This window comes from Bacidia gigantensis (assembly GCF_019456465.1).
Source record: "Bacidia gigantensis strain McMullin 20006 chromosome Unknown contig_180, whole genome shotgun sequence".
NCBI classification, from domain to species: domain Eukaryota; kingdom Fungi; phylum Ascomycota; class Lecanoromycetes; order Lecanorales; family Ramalinaceae; genus Bacidia; species Bacidia gigantensis.
The window spans coordinates 2,221,781-2,240,237 of NW_025408596.1; the positions used below are offsets into that span (position 1 = coordinate 2,221,781).

Sequence of the window (18,457 nt, forward strand, 5' to 3'; positions counted from 1 at the left end):
GAGAACACTAGCGCGGCTCGGTAGGGCTTGCATACCCCCTTTAATTCAACCTCCATCATTACTGTTTTCTGACATTTCAAGGGCTACCCAAAGATAGCAACCCCTTGCTACTCGCGATCGTTACCATTCCACTCACAAGCATCCTGGAAATCAGCTGACCAGTGGGTGCTGCGCTTTTACAAAATTCATCAATTACATGGCCGACCGAGGATCAAGACCTTTAATATTTGCACTCTTTGCTCTTCCATCGAAAATCATCTCTGATATCAGCTTGCCAGTTCCGGGACCGTTTTGAATACCTGTCGGCATGTAAGTAATCTTACAGGTTTCTCAGCTGTCTAGAATCAACTGTACCCCAGCACGTATGCCCGGCGGCAAATAAAAGGCCCTTGACGCCGGTCTCGCCTATCAAAGGTCCACCCAACGGTAGGTAGCAAGCTTGCCTTGCAGTCACTTCACCGTCTCGCAATTCGTCTGATATCGACGAAACGTAGTCGATGATATCTTGGCAGCGTGCTTGGTCTGTCTCTACATCGGCAGTCGTTTTAGGTAAAGGTATCAAGGTATCACCTTCGCCACACGCGTACGCTTCATTCTTGGGTCTTGCATATATCTCTGGCGCCACCACCTTTTTGTGGGGTCGTCGTGCTTTGACGTGAGTGTCAGTCTGCCCAAAATTGGGTGGAAGATTGATGCTTGTGAACAAAGCGTATCCTGATATCGGATTGGAAGGTTGTATAGTGACACTATGAGCCCTTAACGCCTCGATAGGTGCAGGTGGGTACAGATTCTGTGACCATGGCCCAGCTGCTATAACGACATCTGTCGCCGGTATTGTGTGCGATTGCGGCGTTTTCTTATCGTCGTAAGTCACCGATTGAACCTTTCCGTTTGATCTGTCAATCCCTGTAACGGAGCCAAACAAGATTCTTGCTCCTTTCTCTTCGGCGAGCTGAGCCATCGAGGTGGTAAACTCATAGGGGTGGACCTGGGCTGTGTCATCTGGTGTACCCATCTCGCCGTAGCTCGGAGAGGCTTCAGCAGCAACCCAGTTCAGATCTTCTGGTAATCCGGCCGCGACCGGGTTCTGGAGCCCTGGTTTGGCTCGTTTTTGCAAAGAGACTGCTTCGCGATCTCCGGCTTTGTCTCTAGTATTTACGGGTTCGTACTGTCTCCCTCGGGCTTCCAAAGAGCCACAGTGGATTCTACGGTATCCCCATCGAGTCTCACCTCCATGCTCCGCAGAGAGCTGAGCGTGTAATCTGAAGCTTAGTGGAACAATACTAGAAGGGTAAGCCCATAGCCCAAGAAGCCCGCCTGCCTTTCCCGATGCACCTCCTGCAATCTGCGACGCTTCAACAATGGTCACGCGATGGATCGAAGGGTTGTAAGCGGGGTGTCTCGTAAGAAAGTACGCGCTTGTACACCCAATAATCCCGCCACCTGAGATGTGCTCAAGTCAGCTATCGCGTAGGAATAGCATTAGAAGGCATGCAACCGATGATTACGATATCACGCTCCTTTGAAGCTTCAGACATGCTTATGGCCGTGGAAGTTGAATGAAGGATTTCTACAGGATCGTGCTGCGCAACGAAGTTGCAATGGCCAATTTCAAAGGCAACTTTGATACTCTATTCCAAGGTCTGACGTCATGTGAGGTTGGCTTTTGCTATCGATAAGCCGGGCGGTTGTAGCTTCCCGCATAACAATTCTGTCACATTTACTTTGGGGGACTCCTTAGATCGGTCAGCTTTCGTATCTGATTCACTTAACTGATTCATGTGCTTAAATATGCCCAGTATCTTTTGACCATTCGTGATGAGCAAGTCAAATCCATTGTCCACGCCGGGGGCATGACAAGATGCCTCAAAACTTGAAGGTAATTTTATGTTCTCATCAGCCTGGAGCGACCAGATTTCCGGACGAGGATGAAGCGCAGAAAGTGCCTCTTGGCACGTGGAGAAACAATGTGACCGCTCTCTCACAACATCACAATCTGTATTTGGTTGCATACCTCGATCGTATTTACGTTTATCAGCCGCGATATCCGGATCAGATCGTTGGTGGTCTTGGCGAGGCTGTTGGCTACTTCGAGCTGCCCAAATCACGCCCGAGACTGAGAGGCTATATCAACCCTGGCAAGCCTCAAGGTGTCAATCATCTTATGGTTCGGGCTCTTGGTGAAGAAGAGATTCTCATCCTGGCTTGTGATGGTGGCGATGTCATTGCCTACCGTATCCGTGACATTCTCAAAGTTCTTTGCCAACCATCTAGCCATCCCTCACCGATGGAATTGGTCCTTTTCGCCTTCTTTCATGAGAATGTTGGCGCCAGTGTCTGGGGTATCGATGTCCACAGGACCTCACGATTGATTGCTATTAGTTCAAATTCTCACGAGATAGTGATCTTCGCATTTGCATTGACTTCTCGACCTGATCAATTCTTGGTTCCTTGCAAAATGAAAGAGACGCTGAGAGGAGTCGCGAGTTCTCACGATTACGGACACGGAAGGGCAGCATTCCTTTGTTGTGGCATCTCTCCCTGCAAAGGTCCCTTGTCTACTGAGTGGAAAGTGCCAGAGAATGGAGACTGCCGCTTCCGCCGTACCGAGAATAACTACGCATGGAGTCTGCGTGGGCACAGTACCAACATCCCCGCGATCGCCTTTTACAATAATCCAACGGATCCGTCGGGAAAAGTGGTTTTAGCGAGCACGGACATCAACCGGAAGACCTATGCATGGGATGTATGGGATAGTAAAAGGTACTTGCAACTCAGGCATCGTAGGTGTCAATCATTCTACTCACAGCTGACACATTAATCTGACCTTGAGCAGAAAGTCAAGGCTGGGGAGTTGCCTGTTTGGATCCCCAGACTGCTCGCGTCTCCCACTCAGACGTTGAAACTTATGGATGTAAGCCAGTAATAAAAATGACAGCAGATGAATGGGGTCTTAATAATTCAAAATGCATTTCAAACGTGCCAGACAACTCGCAGTGGCATCCATACTATCCTAAACCCGCACTAAGCCAGCAAATAAATCCCAACACGGACATAGAAGATGTTCTTGGTGCTGTCCTACAGTCACAAGCAGAATCATCTAGTATGGTGAATCTCGACGATTACGGTGAAGATTCGGGCGAGGAAGAAGAGGATGGGGAGCAGGAGAGCCAGGAAGTCGACCAGGACGACTTGAGTGAGGCTATTGGAATCGACCTCGAGCCCGCCGAAGTCAGTGCAAGCCATGTGGTCGGCGAAATCGCGGCACTTTCAGATTCTGACAGAGTTATCTCCAGACAGGCGGAGTACATTCCAATAGCACCTCCGTCAGAAATTTCTAAGCATTCGCCTTGCAACTTCTTATGCACTACGGAATCAGATGTTTTTCTGACTGACGGCCGCTTTATGGACCGAGGCGCAAAGCCTAGTAATGGTCGGCTATTGTGTGAGAAGTCACTCATGCAAGCGATTCCAAGTGAATTTGTCGCTAATAGGCCAATGGAGCGTCTGAACATGGTTTCCCAAATTCCAGAACTTGGACTTGTTGCCATTGGCAATCAGGTAGGACGTGTCGGTCTGTATACCATGACTTTCTGGCCTGAAAGACAAGACTATGGCTTCAAGGTTGAGGCAATCCTACCCTTTGATTCAGAAGAAAGGCAGGGCAAAAGACCCCATGTCGCTCCCTTGCTCGGCATTGCCGTCAGTCCTGTGCAAGGACACTTTCAGAGGCCGTACTCTCCGTCCACAGAAGCTTCATCCAAAGACCACAACGAGATAGAGCGCAAATTCCGGCTCCTTATGTATTATACTGACCATACAATTCTGGCTTATGAAATTTCGCGGCCCATCAAGGACGAGGAGGTTCTTGTATGCTGAGCTGCATTCGACACACTAATTAATGAACGAACGGCCGACTCGATGGTGTACAAAACAAAAATAGTAATTGACGAATTGACGCTGAACATGTGGTGGGGTATCGATAGTATCAAAGCTCAAAAAGCAATCATTGACGCAATGTCGCTAATTGTCACCGATCCTTTTTTCCCTCCCCAATAACAGCCCCATTCATCCCAGCCATTTGCCTCTTCTCCGTCCATCTCCTCCAACCTCCCTCTACCAAGTCTTCCTCAACTACCAAATCCCTCCATCTCCCCATCTTCGCTAACCTCGTCTCCAATCCCCACTCGATCCATCTCTCCCGTCTCAACCACCACGTAAACAAATACCACCCGGCAGCACTGACCATCCCAGCCGTAATGCCCACACCGACCTGCGTAGGCGTATGATAGCTCAAATAAACACGACTAGCAGCCACCTCGGCCGCTATCACCACCGTCGCAAGCGCAAGTAGCACGCGCTGATAGAAGGGGAGAGGGTGGTGCGTGCTGTACTGACTCGGTGGCGTAGGCTGATGCCGCAGCAGAAGGAAGAGGGTGAGGGTGAGGGAGAAGAAGGAGACGAATTGCGCGTGGGAGGAGGGCATGCCGTAGCCTTTGCCGTTCATTTCTGTTGCGCGATTCACGTCAGCTTTGCTGATTCCCTCACAGACATATGTTCCCATTTTCTGGAGAGCGAGCGCGGTAGAAAGGGCGGGGCGATTGAGGGGGAGGAAGACATACGTCTCGGTCGTTCCTCCTTTATAAGCCTCTTCAACCCGAAATTCAACGCTTCACAGCCCATTTGTCCGGCGAACATGAGGAGGATCTCGATTTCGCGCGAGGCCCAGATTAGGGTCACGTATATTATGCAGAGAGCTTGGGGGACGAGGGCGAGCCAGGCGCAGATGAGGGAAAGGTAGTCGTCTGGATTCTGGAAGTGAGGTTAGTGGTGTCGAGGTTGTTGAAGTGGGGGAAACGGGTACGTGCATAGTAGACATGGGTTAGGGAGAGGGAGGCGAGGGGAGTTATGCTGTCATCCATTGTCTGTGTATTGACGAATGTAGTGGAAAGAGGGAGGATGGAAGGTCGATAGGGACTTTGAATGATGATCTCCCTGTATTCTAAGCCTGCCCAGAGACGCGCCTGTTTCAGGCCTCGTCGGTGCCGAAATTGCGGGGACGTTGGTACCAATTTATAGAAGGCGGGGGTAATAAAGATCGTTCGTGCCCATGACCATTTTGCTATTTCAGCCTCGACTTGTGGCAACCTTTCAATGTCAACCTAGTCTGATCAAGTGCATCGCTAAGTCTCATGGGTTTTCTGTTCAATGATCAATGGAGCTCAACACCACTGATGTCTTTCCAATTTCTGTCGCATGCTGTTGAAAACTACTGGATATGTGAAGACTATCCGTTTCCTTCGCCCGCAAAGGACCCATGCTTGCTAGACGTACAAAGGACCGATATGTTCCGGCTATACAAGCTACTTGCAGCTGCCATTCTTTCGTATCGTTTCGCATTTCTTCTGATCTCAGCGCATCTCGTTCTGAAAAATTCTGAAGCCTTTGCGCAGTCACATGATGTCCGAGTATTTCCCAAGGGAAAGATCAATGCAGCATCATCCGACCGTAAATTTGTTGACGTGAATACATTGTGGAGAAAGGTGGAGATGTTGCTCTTTCATCCCCCTATCATTGGTCGTACCCGGACTGTCACAAGCCATGAACCCAGTTGCTGGAACTCTACAAGAACCCCAGCTCAAAGCAACGACGCGTTAGACTTCGTGCAACTTCGTCATTGAAGAGCCATCATGGGACATCCTTCTGTTGACTGTAGCAATGTTGCCGAGGTGGGCTGGGTCTATCAAGGGGGGCAGGATCAATTGCCCTCCGAAAGCGCCAACTCTGATATTGCCGGCGTTGGGGTGAGTACAGATGATCGTTCTGTTTTGTCCAGCTAGTCTTGCAATGGGGGTCCATCGTCTCCATTGATCTGTCTCGATTGACAGCATAGCACAGATCAGTATCGGGTTCTCGGCCGCAGCCTACATCACCTTTATCCTGGTGATCACCTACTACTTCTGCGACTACGTAGAGCCTCCTTTCAGCAATAGGGTCGACCATTGGTGCGTCAAAACTGTGTGGAGAAGGCAGAAAAGCAAGGGAAGCCGAAAATGGGAGCCATTCTTGCGGAAGGCTATGTTCATCTACAGCGACACGCAACTGGTGATGGGTCTTGCCCTTCTGGGCAGCATCTTTCCCCAGCTATACTACGGTCTTGAAAGCTACTACTGGCAGATCGCCGTCTATTTGGCATGGTTTTCCAGTCATGTCCATCTGACCACTGTCACGATTTTGAGGCAATATTTCCGGGACCATCCACCTATTCGGATGTGGCGTGCTACTTTTATGGTTCTCATGGCCGTCATGCTTAGTGTTGCCCTTATACCCACAGGCGATACATACTGGATGGTGGACAATGCTGGTCACTTTATTGGCGGCGTACCTGCCCTTTGCCATTATCACAGACTAGGCCATCAAGGCAACTTTTCTTTGCTAAATAATTCAGGCTTGACAATGCTGATATCGGTCTTGATCCTGTTCTTCGGCTACGTGACGCGGATTTTGAAGCTTTCTGCTTCGGCATCCAGTTTCATGCGCCGCTGGATGCGAGAGAAACCGGGCAGTGTCCTTAAGAGGAGGCTAGATGTAATACATTGCCATATCACGGACCCAGGCGCTTCCAAATTGTGGTTCGTACCATATGTAGCGCTGGAAATCTGCCTCGTGACTGGAAGGGCGTCTCTAGACGCTTATGAGTCTATGCTATGGGAAGTATGTGCTGTCCGTTTAGCCTTCTTGCTGCACAGATACCATTGACACCGAATCAGATAATCTGGCTTCTGACCGCGCTTCTCTGGGGTAGTGTCCACCTCTTTCTTGGTCGAACGCAGAATTTGTGGAAGATACGCTGGCAGACTGCAATTTACGAACAGATCCCACATCATGAGGATGACAATGATTGGACCTTCGCTCAAGTCTTCGAGGTCATCCTCCTGTTTCTGCCAATTCTACACACTGGAGAAGCATTCTTCGGTTCGTCCAATTCTTTTGGCCACATTAAAACGCACAGAAACGGGCTTATCCATCAACAGAACATAGGAGAGAATTCAAAAAGGTCACCCTTTATAATGACGCCACCAGAAACTGTAGTTCTGTCGCCGACACCATTCCGCTATCCGACCTCAGGCGGTGCCGTACACGCAGGGACCTCGAAGCTGGTGGCAATACCGACGAAGCCAAAGAGGGGATCACCACTGTGACCGGCCGCTCGTCAGCATCAGCATCAGCGTCTACCGCAGTGGCAACAACCCCAACCACAGCGTCAAACATGACTCCCACGAGCGCCCGCCTCCAAAGCAGGATGACTTTCTCCCCGCATGCATCCCCACGGCGCACGCCTCCACCCCCATCCCCACCGCACGAACAGGATTATTACAATCTGCTTTCCTTCCGCCTCCTGATCGCTCTGATCTTCATCCTAAGTCTCGGCAATATCCTCTACACTATTGGCCTGTCACTCTTGCTGGATATCGACTGGGCCTATATCGGTGTCTTGTGTAGCTGTGCATTCTGCGTTGTCGAGGTCATGATTTGGGCGACGGGTATGGTGTGTTGGGCGCATGTGAAGAACAGCTCGGATATTCAGCGGGCTAGGAAGAGGATGGTTTGGAGAAGGTTGGCCAGGGGGAGGTGGGAGAAGGGAAGATTTTGGGGTATGGTGGGAAAAGGGGCAACTTGGGGTGTTTGGATTGGAATGGTCGCGGGGGCTGTGGCCTTTATGTGAGCCACTACTTTCTCATTATTCGTCAGAAACGGCAATGGGATGGACATGGAGTGCTGACTGAAGGTGTAGGAGCACGTACGGACCTCTACCACAATGATGAGCTGGGTCTGATTGAATGCAAGATGATATTTCACATTCAAGGGATGTCTAGACGATGTTTGCAAGTCAATGGACGCTCAAGCGACTTCGGAAATGTCAGTGCAGGCTAACCTTGTGCACGGAGCGACATTAATCTCTTCAGACCAAGAAAGGTGAAATTGTTTTTGGTCAAGTTTTTGCTGTTGAGCCTTTTCACATGTTGAAGTATCGAACTTATTGTTACGCCCGTAGCAGGAAGGCAATGTCTTCGCTTGTTTTATTTCACGCTTTTCAAATTTGTCCCTTTCCTACCGAAACATTCTCAGCACAGACATTCTCCTCGTCAAGAACCCTCCAGGCTATCCAAGCCTTAAGCATCATCAAGTCACTCCTGAGCCTTGGCTGGATGATACTCTAGCGTTATCAATGTCTTGACTTTTCGGCCTGTCCGATCAACGTCTTTCCGCCAATGACATGGCCCATAAGTGCTGCTCAGTATCGAGTCAAGCTCTTCCATCAATCTGCCTGGCATTGAGGGGCCCCATCGGTCTTTGTCCAGATAAGAAATCGTTAGATCCTCAAATTTGATGAACGTGCGGCCCAAGATTCTGGAAAAATTGGTCTTCAGGGTCTCTCCGTATAACCAGATAATAGTATTTCCGGGCTCCAGTGTTATTCGTGCTGATTTTGGTTGATACAGCCCTTCAATGAGGTCGCTCAACTTGTGCATCGAAATGGTATCGATTTTCAATCCAACGATCGAGAGTTCCAGTATGCGAAGATTGCGCAAGTGGTATGGCTGAAGCCTTGGAATACGCCCGCTATTGAGATTCAGGACCGAGTATAATTTGAATGTGAAGACGTGAAGGTGGAAAATGATATGGATAGCCTCCTGAGTAATCGCCTTGCATATGCGGAGTACGTGCACTGGACTGCAGGAGTAAGTTCTCCCAGAGACTCCTCGGTTGGGCAGTGGCATAGAACCAGCGAGCAATTTGTAAATGATGAGTCGCAACTCCGGGGGAAGCCTGAACAGTGGACTTGACTGTACCTCACTATGAGCATGGTCCCTTCCGTTCTCTAGTGCTCGCTCCATGATGCAACGTGACAATATAATCGTAGGCCGTTATGTAACTTGTTGTGCGCGAATTGAGTAAGCGTGTCTCAACACTTTGAAGGAATCTAGTAAAAGAAAATAATTGGATAGCAAGCGTGTTGAGTGGACGAAATCAGCGTGTCACGACCTACAACCACAGGGTGTTACAAGCCATTATCTCCTGACACTAAAGCCCTGTTATGAATAAGGCTCGAGCACCATATAATCGTCAGGTAACGGGTTTGCCGAGATATCTCCCTACGAGACCAATTCCTTCTATATAAATGTACCATCAACATTGTTGAAGGTATTGATAGAATATTATCTTAGTGTTTAGTATTGCCGATATCATGACTCGAAGCACGACTTATTCCAAGCTTTGGCTACCGAAATTTCAACACTGACATTGATTATAGTCATTCGAAATCTCCATGGCTGCATTTTGTTTTCAGGGACAGAGTAGAAATACACAAGCGGCTCGATCAAGTCTGGAGAACACCAACGACTAGTCTCACGAATCCACGTCGGTTACCTCTTATCTCGCTTTCTAATCATCCCGCTTCTTTTTCTCTTTCTCCTCGAAGATCTTCAGTCGCCTCAACCCATCCTCCCCCCAGAATTCCGCCTTATCATCATAATATCCCTGATACTGCTTTACTCCTTCCCCAAACCCCGTCACATCAATCCATGGAGACTTTTCTTCCAGAAAGATATGCGCTCTTGGTCCGCCCACAATCTTCTGTGCTCTAGCATCCAGTGTCCCTACTCTGAGAAAACGCATTCCGGTCCCGCTGGGGAAATAGTTTGACCAAAGGGCAACCTTGCAGACCGGACAGCGAGCGATGAGTTGGCCGGCGCCGGAGGGGGTAGGCGTGTTGATAATCTCAGGCTCCGGCCCATCATGAGTCAAAAGCTCGGATTCAATTTGGGCATTGGTGGCGAAAGCGGAACCGGTCTCGCGTTGGCATTCAATACAATGGCAGCACTGAACGTTTAGTGGTGGAGCATGCACAGTGTAAGGGATGTGTGAACAGGCGCAGGAGCCGTGAATGGGAAAGTCGGGGTGGGAAGCGGGGTCTGACGGCGGTAGGGCCATACTCAGAGTGTGCGGAGGAATTCTTCGAATAGGAAAGAAAGAGGACTTGAAGGAGAAGTGGTGAAATTCTGCAAAGGGAAAAGTCGAGAGTGAGGTCTAAGCATAGGATGACCAATCTCATGCATGCTCATGGTGGGTCAAGCGTGCCGATCTGTTGATCTCTGTCACCAGCTTGCGGTCAAGACGGTGCTGATGGCAATGCCTGCAAGCATAGCAGACCACGACGGAATGCCCATTGCGACCAGCATACATCAATCTTCTCTGCGAGAAATGTGGATTCCCCCTCCGATATTCTGCAAAATGACTTACAATGAACATGCGGGGAATGTCCTCTCGCATAGAGTCCCAGAGCTGCCAGATTATGCAGACGAATCCCTAGATCTCGCCTATATGTGCGTTCGCAACGCTGGAAAAGCTCGGTGCTGGTTTACGCCTTACCTATCGGGGTGCAATCTTGCTAAAGTATGAGGCCGTTGTGTGGATACGCGATAGCAGTAGGGGTCAACATCGACAGAATAGTTCTACAGTCAGAGCCTTCAATGTCTGGCTGAGTCAGAAAGTAGGAGGACTCGTCACACTGGCCATTCAGAGATACAAACAAAGTGAACAATGCACGACTGATCGGCTCGTTCTGGAAGGGCCGGTATAGCTCTTTACCAAAAAAAAGCCCTGGGTAGATCTGGGGGTAGTTCTATCTCTCGCAGCGGACGATCTGTCCCCCTTGCATTAGCGCAGCCAACCAAGTGCCTAAATTGGCAATCGACCCATCATCCACTGATTGCTCCGCAAAAACCGGATGGAAGCTTCATTGTTCTCGTCATCGTTCAGAGTGTCGTGTTAACCACTTCTTTGCTCACACTTTGCCGCTTCTTCGCTTTGTCTTACCGGAACCCAATCAAAGCCCTATGTTTCCCCGGTATAACACCCCTGGCACGATCGTAGGGTCCTTTCAAGTCGATATATACTCATGATACGATGCAGACCACCCAAAGTTGCTTCCAATGCATGTACTAACTTGATTCCTCCATCATGGCTCCGGGTATCAGTGAAACCGACCTACAACGCCCTAACGCGCCCCCTATTACCCGCGCCCACTCGCGACGCCAACAATTCACAAACGATGAGGTCGATCCATTACTTTCCGACCTGTCTCCATCCTCCACCCTAGACGCCCTGATATCCACGAGTGCGGTTTCCAAAGCCAGAGATAGAAGCCGATCTTTTGTTGAAGCTAGCGTAGCCAATGTGACAGAGTCTGAAAGGGCCTGGGGCATTCGCGCCGCTCTTGCTGGCAAGAAGATTCGTGAATGGCGAGATGAGCTTCTCGAATGGCCGTGGAAGAAGGGGAACGATCCTCAGCTCAATGGGTTCGAGAGACCACGGGACGAGAAAATCATACAAGGTTATACATCCCGCGTAGAAATCATCCGCGATGACATGAAGACAATGCAAGTCGAAGAGTTGAAGGAGCATGTCCGTCAAGTTCATGTTCGACCCGAAGCCACTACGAGAGACTACGAAAAGCTTGAAGATTTCACAGCCATCATCACGGCAACCATCGTGCAGAGCTTACCCCCACTTGCCCAGCTACACAGTCTCCTCAACACTTGGTCTCTTCGCTTGATAGTACTGAGACGCTCTCCCCCATTCCTGAATGAGTTGCATGGTTGTCAAGAATCCATCGTCTCAGCTTGCTTAGCAATTGGACAAAATAACGCAGACTTGCCAATTGCAAAGCCAGACTTCAACCGAAGGGCTTTCATGGAAATTCAAGCCATCCTGCAAGATCAGACGACACACTTGGGGACTAATATTGACGGTATGCTGGACGTTCTGGAGGGAAGTCAGGATACTCTTCCCGATGACTGGATTGATGCCGTGGACAAAGTCGAGAATGATTACAGCTCATGGGTTGTGAAAGCTGAGGAATTGGTGCTCAACAATGAGTTGGCGGCCTCGTTCCAGCATCCGATTCCTACTGAACAGAAGAGTAATCCAATTGATGACAACCCTGTCTTGGAGGCACCGGAGAGGAACCTAAGAGAATCAAAGGCTAGCGTGACAACCCTAGAAACGAGCACGCCCGAACCAATAGCGGACGCACCCGAGCAGAACGAGCATACTCCGGAACGGAGCATTGGTGGGATAGAGCAGGAAGCCAACACCGCGGAGCAAAAACCCCGCACACCGGTGCGAGAGACAGAGTCCTCACAGGAATCGGACTTAGAGACAAGCACACGGGCCAAGTCGGAGCTCACGACAAGCCGCCTCTTCGATGGCGCCGACAGTGTGCCTCCTACACCTGGGCTTTCCAACAATGATGGGCTGAAGGAAACACCAATCGGCGGCCAGACCAGAAATGATGATACCACTCAGGATGTAGGAGACCCGGTGCCATCGAAAGATATTCCACCGTCTCTGCAGGACGGTCAGGGTGCAGCGTCTCAATTTGACGAGGGAGAGGAACTCCTAGGCGTCGTGTCTGCGCCAGAATTGAGTCGTGGGATTGACTCCTTTCCAAATGGACGGTTCGACCCAATAGGGATGGTGCCAACCCCACGAGATCCAGCCTTCCAAGATCCGGGTCATGAGGAATCTCCGTCTTCCCAAGGATCGTTGATTTCTGGCGCTTCCTCTGGTACATCAAGCCCTGAAATTATGAACGCGTCCATCGCTGCCAATCCAGGTTCCCCAATAAGAGTGACGACTCCATTATCGCCTCGTAGGATGAAATTCGAAGACAATGATGACTCATATTTTTCAAGCGGCGTGGCCTCATCTACCCCATTGGCACACACAAAGTCTGTCCGGGACAGGAGAATTAGTAGAGATTCTACAAAGCTCTATGCCGGCTTACCAAGGGACGAAAATGGCAACTCGATTTCATCAGCAAGACCACGGAGCCGCTTTGAGACATATGAAGACTTCTCAACTGCTTCAATGCCTTTGAAGCTTCAAAAAACACGACTGGCAAAGCCTGAAGTCAACAGACCGCCCACTCCGACGGAATTAAGCCCACCAAGACCCAAGGACAAGCTCGAAGCTCGCATTAGTACAATTTTACACAGCATACCAGCTGACATCCGGTTGAAGTCCAGTGGGGCAAAAACGCCCCCACCATCTACGGCTCTACATACTCCAAATCAGAAAGGGCTTTTGAAGCGCTCCGTCACACCTAAGTCCCGTCCAAAGACGCCTACATCTGCCCCTGCGCTCACGCTCGCTCCTGCGAGCTCAGGTCATGACAAAGGATGTGACGACTCTGGAATTAAAGTATACCATCTTCAACAACCAGGTGTAAAGGAATCCACGCCGGTCAAGCTCTATGTACGCCTCGTGGGTGAGTCTGGCGAGCGAGTCATGGTCCGAGTCGGCGGCGGCTGGGCCGACCTCGGCGAATACCTGAAAGAGTACGCCCTTCACCACGGAAGCACACAGCGCTCCATTTCAGACTACAATGGACAGATGAGTCAGCAGAATGCGATGACCCCATCACCAGCACCAGGAACGCCAAAGAGCCGCCCTTCGTCACGGTCTTCATGGGCTGACGCTGGTGACGCGCCTTCGCCTTGTCCACCGCACGGTCTAGGGCTTGCGGGTCCCAAGGGCAAAGACGTTGCGATCGAACCGAGTCATCAGGCTTGGGTCGATGATATGCTGGAGCAAGCCACCGTTTGGGGACGAACTGAGAAGTCGAACGAGGAGATTGCCATTGCGGAAAAGAAAGGGTTGGGTTGGTTGGGTAGGGCGGGGTCTACGAGCAAGGTTTTTCTTAGGAAGGCGGGCAGGACGGCTTCGGGTCCCAGTTGAGGTGGAGGCACTGGGGAAGGCGTTGAAGGAAGGTGCAATGGCATACTAGGATTGCGAATGATACCCCTGGGTTTTGAGGTGCTTGGATTGGTTTGGCGTTTGATGAAAGTAGTGAGTTCAGAGGGTGCAAAATTGCATGCGAAGTCCAGATGAAATTTGATGTTGATATTGTATTTCTTTCAAGAATTGTTCTTCCGGTATGAGCACGTGCCCCCTTTCCAACTTCAGACTGCGAGCCAGGTCCATCATCCGCACAGCCCAGGCGATCAAGCGCTGTAGCTAGCAATATAATACTGCTTCATGGTCAGCAACAGCCCCATCTCCCTCACCCAACGCTTACTCACCGTCAAAACACTCCCCCCTTCCGCCTCCCCAACACCCCCGCCCCCAAAGGCCTCCTGATCCTCCAAATACACATAAAGCACCAGCGCATGCCCATCACAAAAACACGCCACGACCCTACTCCCCCCGCCCATCCGTCCAATACTCAGAACGCGCCCCCAGTCCCTCCCCTCCACCCTCACGCTCGCCCACGAATCTTCCCCCCGGGCCGCCCTCTCTTTCATCACCGTGCTCGCGTGCCCCGCTACGCCGTCTTCCCCTCCCTCAATCTGCGCCGGGTCGAGCTCTGGGTTCGTGAGGTTCTGCCATTTACTCTCAATCTTCAGGCTGGGCGTTTCGACGGCGATCTTAAACTCGCCGTTTGCGTTTGCTGAGAGCGTTAGGCGGGATGCTGAGGATGGGGCGTCGGCGGTGGAGGGGCCTTGGGTTGCTCCTCCCCGGCGGGAGGAAGAGGCCGAGTGCGTGGTGAGTTGGTGGGAGGAGAGGGCGAGTTTTGTGAAGCGCTCTGAGACGGATTTTATCTGTGCAAGTGGGGGGAGAAGGATGTGGATGTCGGGTTGTGGGCACACGGGCTCGTGGAGGTGGGATACTTCTGCTGCCGGGAGGACCATGATGGGGATTTCCTGTGTTATGGTGGTTTCTCTGTCGAAGGAGGTCGGGGCATTGGTTTGGAGGCTGTCGTCGTCGGTAGGGGCGTCTGGTCGTGGATTGGGAGCAGGGTTGGCATTGTTTTGGTTGTCGTTAGTAGGGTCGAGCGATTGAGAGGGAGGGTCGATGGTGGTAGTGGTAATATTGTTCAGGGCGCGTGCGGTGGCGAAGTTGGAGGTCGTGATGGTCAGGCTTAGGAGGGGGATGTTGTCTTTCTTCGTGAGGCGGATGGAGGCACTGGTTGCGGACAGTGCGGAGCGGAGCGCACGGTGGAGGTGGGAGAGGGGCACCCGTAGATTGATGACATTGTCTGTGGAGGCGGATTGGACGGTGTAGGTCTCGAAGATTGCGTCCTGCGCTCGTCTTAGTACTTCGGCACAGAAGTCCTGTGGTAGGTGTTACAATCGCGAGAATGCTGGACTCATGTCAGAATCTGTTGTAGCTGTGACAGCGAGTGGGAGAGCTTACGCCCATACTTGGCTTCCTTGCTCAGGAACAACCGTGAAGCGCAATTGGTTGTCATTAAGCTGCAGCCAAACATCCCTGCCCAACGAAGAGAGGGATGCCGTCAACCCTTGAGAACAGTCTGAGTGGTCTACAAATGAGAATGCGGCATGGGCTGCGTACGAGTGAAGGTATGAACATTTCTGATGGAGGCTTTGAACCTCATAATTTTGGTGACGTGAAAAGGTGTGAGGGTATTCGTACAGGGTTGAGGTTTTGCCGCATGAGCGGCGTTTGCGTGAAATAGTGATGTCTGAGATGCAACTTGACTTGTCGGAAAAGGTCATGATATCTCTAATTAAATACATACATTAAGTCTAAGATACAGACCCGGATGTTTGCGTCTATATTGGGGCCATATCATTCTCTTGGTCACGATATGGTTGTATCAGCTGTCATGTGTTGAGAGTCTTGTCATTGGATATTGTTGCATATATGATCGATCAGCTCCTGTCGACGAATGGATGAATGTCTCTCAGGCCATGGCGCAGAAGCGACACCTGCCTTCAGGAGAATGGCGAAATTATGGGGATCGATTACAGTAGCGGTCCGGTTTGTGGGTCAAGCCTTCGCCTCTTTCTCCTTCAACCCTCCTATCCGCTCTAAATCCACAGATTGCAATCTTCCTTCAGACGGCTCATAGGGTGGCAACTGTTCCTCCTGGTAAGGTTCCAGCCCTACTCCTCCCTTCTCACTCATTGTCACCTTAACAACCCTCCCAGAACTGGTCCGTCCATCCTTCTCATCTACCTCGTCGGGAAAAGTAATTCGAATCTCCGGCACAGGACTGTCGGGAGTGGCAGACTCGTCCTTCTCGACTAACATTTCCTTTTCGCTGCGATAGGTATCGATCGGGGCAGTGTTGGCACCGTGACGACGGTGGGAGATCCTTGAACTTGATCGTTGAGGCAATTTCTCCTCGCCTTGTAGGGGTTTCTGGCTGTTACGGCGAGAGCGGAGGAGCAATAGGATACCGACGCAAAGGAAACTGAAGGCTAGGAGAACGACGAGGGCGATTAGGAGTTTCATGATGGCGGGAGTCACGGTGGCTTTCATGTCTGAGCTTCCAGAGCGGGGGCGGAGGTGCTGAAGAGCTGGCATTTTTGTGGGTCAAGAAGCCGTGGCTCCGTGGCGCTGGTAAGGAATGTAATGGGCGAACGCCCAGTCTAAAGAGTGTAGAGGCGAAAACGAGTTACTGGCAGGTTTTCCAGCTGGCGAAAAGGATGATCTTAGGTGGAGAGCAACGTCGAGGAGAGATTTTGCGGTATCATTGGGTGTTGCTGGCGGTCAATGGTTGACAGACAATAGGTGAAGGGCGAGTCAACAAAGGGGTGAAAATAGAACCCAGGAAGGAAGGAACAGGTAAAGGCGCAGCTAAAGGAGTGAAGCTGCTACCCCTAAGTTGAAGAAGACGAGAGAGAAGGAAAAAGGAGCAACTGAAGATGTTGGTGTTGAGATGGCGACAGATTCATAGAGAGAGCAATTCATCCAGCAATTTCCTCCTAAACCCCTAAGCGCCAATAACGACATCGGCTTGCCAAGAGGCGGGCGACGATAATCAAATGACGGCCAATCATCATCGGTGTTTCTTGGGCTGATGTTCGATCAAAAGATTACTTGCAGGATCAGGGGAGCCAAACTCTTACGGGGCAAGTCTCCAATTCTCTCGGACATATCGAGATTCGAATTGCGATGCTGCTCGAGTCAATTATCAATTGACAACACAGATGTCTCGGCTGGCAGAGGATATGCGCATGACAAAGCTTCAAACCATGGCACCGGCATCTCTTTGAAGCGCACTCTAAGCTTTCGACTCAATATTACCTGAAGCGTGCACGAACTTGCTGATTCGGTCGTTCTCGCATGAGGCCATTGCGGAAAGAGGCGAAAAAGGTGGAATATCCGCAGTGGCAATCCTTTATCTCGTTCTCCCGTACCAAATCTTCCCCACAAGAGGCAGCATCTGGATATTTTCCGAACGCATCGCATCGCATCCGAACCCCGGATTTTGGGTGATCTAATTCATGCTTGTCCAGGTGCGCTGGCGGGGCACAACAATACTATCTGACCATGTACTACTGACTCCTCCGGTGTCTCCTTTGAAGATCGCCTCCAGGGTCCCTTGACCCTCGATTTAAGGCTGAGCTAGCCAGTTGGCAACAACGGTCGTACCAGTCAACTCTCAGTCGCTTCTACAGGCTACAGCAGCTGCCTCTCCCTATCGTCCAGAGCATCTCTGCATCCATGCATCTCATCTGTCTGCGATAGATGTGCATATGTCTATCAGCTTTTGCCAGCGGCACCGCCCCGTATCCGGCCTTGTCTGATTCGTGCCCATTCGAACCGATGTCGCTGTGCTATCGACCATGCTTTATCAATTGCTCTCCCTGCGAGAGTCTTTTTACTACGGAATATTGAACGAAAGCCGTTTTGCCCCCGAGGCGTTCGTACCTTACCATGTCATTTGCTTAGGGACTTAAGGGCGAACCATCAAAGTGGCTTCCGCTGAAAATCCCGGGCCATCCCTTATTAGTCTCTCCACCTAATTCTAAGCCCATCTGCGATTTGCGCATCCCGCTGTAAGGAACTTTACGAATTATCATTTTCTTTGTTCCTCCCACTTCAACGTCAGATGCTACTTCTCCCTCCTCTCGTGCGAATGCAGCTCGATCGGCCTCCTGATTGGACTCAATAGAGGAACTTGGCCCTTATCGAGTGCCAATGTGATTTCACCCAGCAACATTCCAGACGCCATTGCAGCGGACCCCTTGCACCGTCTCCCCGCACCTCAGCACAAACAAGACAACAAAGAAAACAGCCAACGCCATTCCAGTGTTCTCGATGTGGGGGACAAGCCGCCGTACTTATTGCTCGCTTTATGCGGGGAACCTTCGCCGCTTTCTCTCCGATTGATTATCGATCGGCTGCCTGCTTAATTGAACAATTCCCCCAGGAAACCCACACTTTCTCAAGGAGTCGATGCCTTGCCAGAACCTTGCGTCACATACTTCATTACGCCTTGGCCTGCCCTCGTTATATACAAGGCCATCCTCCCGTATGTGGAGACCTGCCTGTCCACATCAACCTAGCTTATTGTGTATGTATCCGCCGTCGCCTACCTGTCTGCGCAGGAACAGCTCTTCGCTAACGGTGGAAT

General features: G+C 50.8%; 6 protein-coding genes across 6 annotated transcripts; 2 read left to right on the forward strand and 4 right to left on the reverse strand.

Moving 5' to 3' along the window:
• Window positions 1-319: 319 nt before the first annotated feature.
• Window positions 320-1,236, reverse strand: KY384_003615 (uncharacterized protein; the record flags this gene model as incomplete). The annotated part of the gene is made up of 2 exons (XM_044812129.1): window positions 320-1,168; window positions 1,231-1,236. The coding sequence occupies 2 exons, from the start codon at window positions 1,234-1,236 to the stop codon at window positions 320-322; spliced, it is 855 nt and encodes a 284-aa protein (XP_044671262.1).
• Window positions 1,237-1,861: 625 nt separating this feature from the next.
• Window positions 1,862-3,879, forward strand: KY384_003616 (uncharacterized protein; the record flags this gene model as incomplete). Its single annotated transcript, XM_044812130.1, has 2 exons — window positions 1,862-2,763; window positions 3,030-3,879. The coding sequence occupies 2 exons, from the start codon at window positions 1,862-1,864 to the stop codon at window positions 3,877-3,879; spliced, it is 1,752 nt and encodes a 583-aa protein (XP_044671263.1).
• Window positions 3,880-9,447: 5,568 nt separating this feature from the next.
• On the reverse strand, window positions 9,448-9,996 carry KY384_003617 (uncharacterized protein; the record flags this gene model as incomplete). The annotated part of the gene is made up of 1 exon (XM_044812131.1): window positions 9,448-9,996. One exon carries the CDS (start codon window positions 9,994-9,996, stop codon window positions 9,448-9,450), a length of 549 nt encoding a protein of 182 aa, XP_044671264.1.
• Window positions 9,997-11,025: 1,029 nt separating this feature from the next.
• KY384_003618 (uncharacterized protein) lies at window positions 11,026-13,806 on the forward strand (the record flags this gene model as incomplete). Its single annotated transcript, XM_044812132.1, has 1 exon — window positions 11,026-13,806. One exon carries the CDS (start codon window positions 11,026-11,028, stop codon window positions 13,804-13,806), a length of 2,781 nt encoding a protein of 926 aa, XP_044671265.1.
• A 266-nt stretch (window positions 13,807-14,072) lies between these two features.
• Window positions 14,073-15,270, reverse strand: KY384_003619 (uncharacterized protein; the record flags this gene model as incomplete). The annotated part of the gene is made up of 2 exons (XM_044812133.1): window positions 14,073-15,182; window positions 15,265-15,270. The coding sequence occupies 2 exons, from the start codon at window positions 15,268-15,270 to the stop codon at window positions 14,073-14,075; spliced, it is 1,116 nt and encodes a 371-aa protein (XP_044671266.1).
• A 591-nt stretch (window positions 15,271-15,861) lies between these two features.
• KY384_003620 (uncharacterized protein) lies at window positions 15,862-16,401 on the reverse strand (the record flags this gene model as incomplete). Its single annotated transcript, XM_044812134.1, has 1 exon — window positions 15,862-16,401. One exon carries the CDS (start codon window positions 16,399-16,401, stop codon window positions 15,862-15,864), a length of 540 nt encoding a protein of 179 aa, XP_044671267.1.
• Between the last annotated feature and the right edge of the window lie 2,056 nt (window positions 16,402-18,457).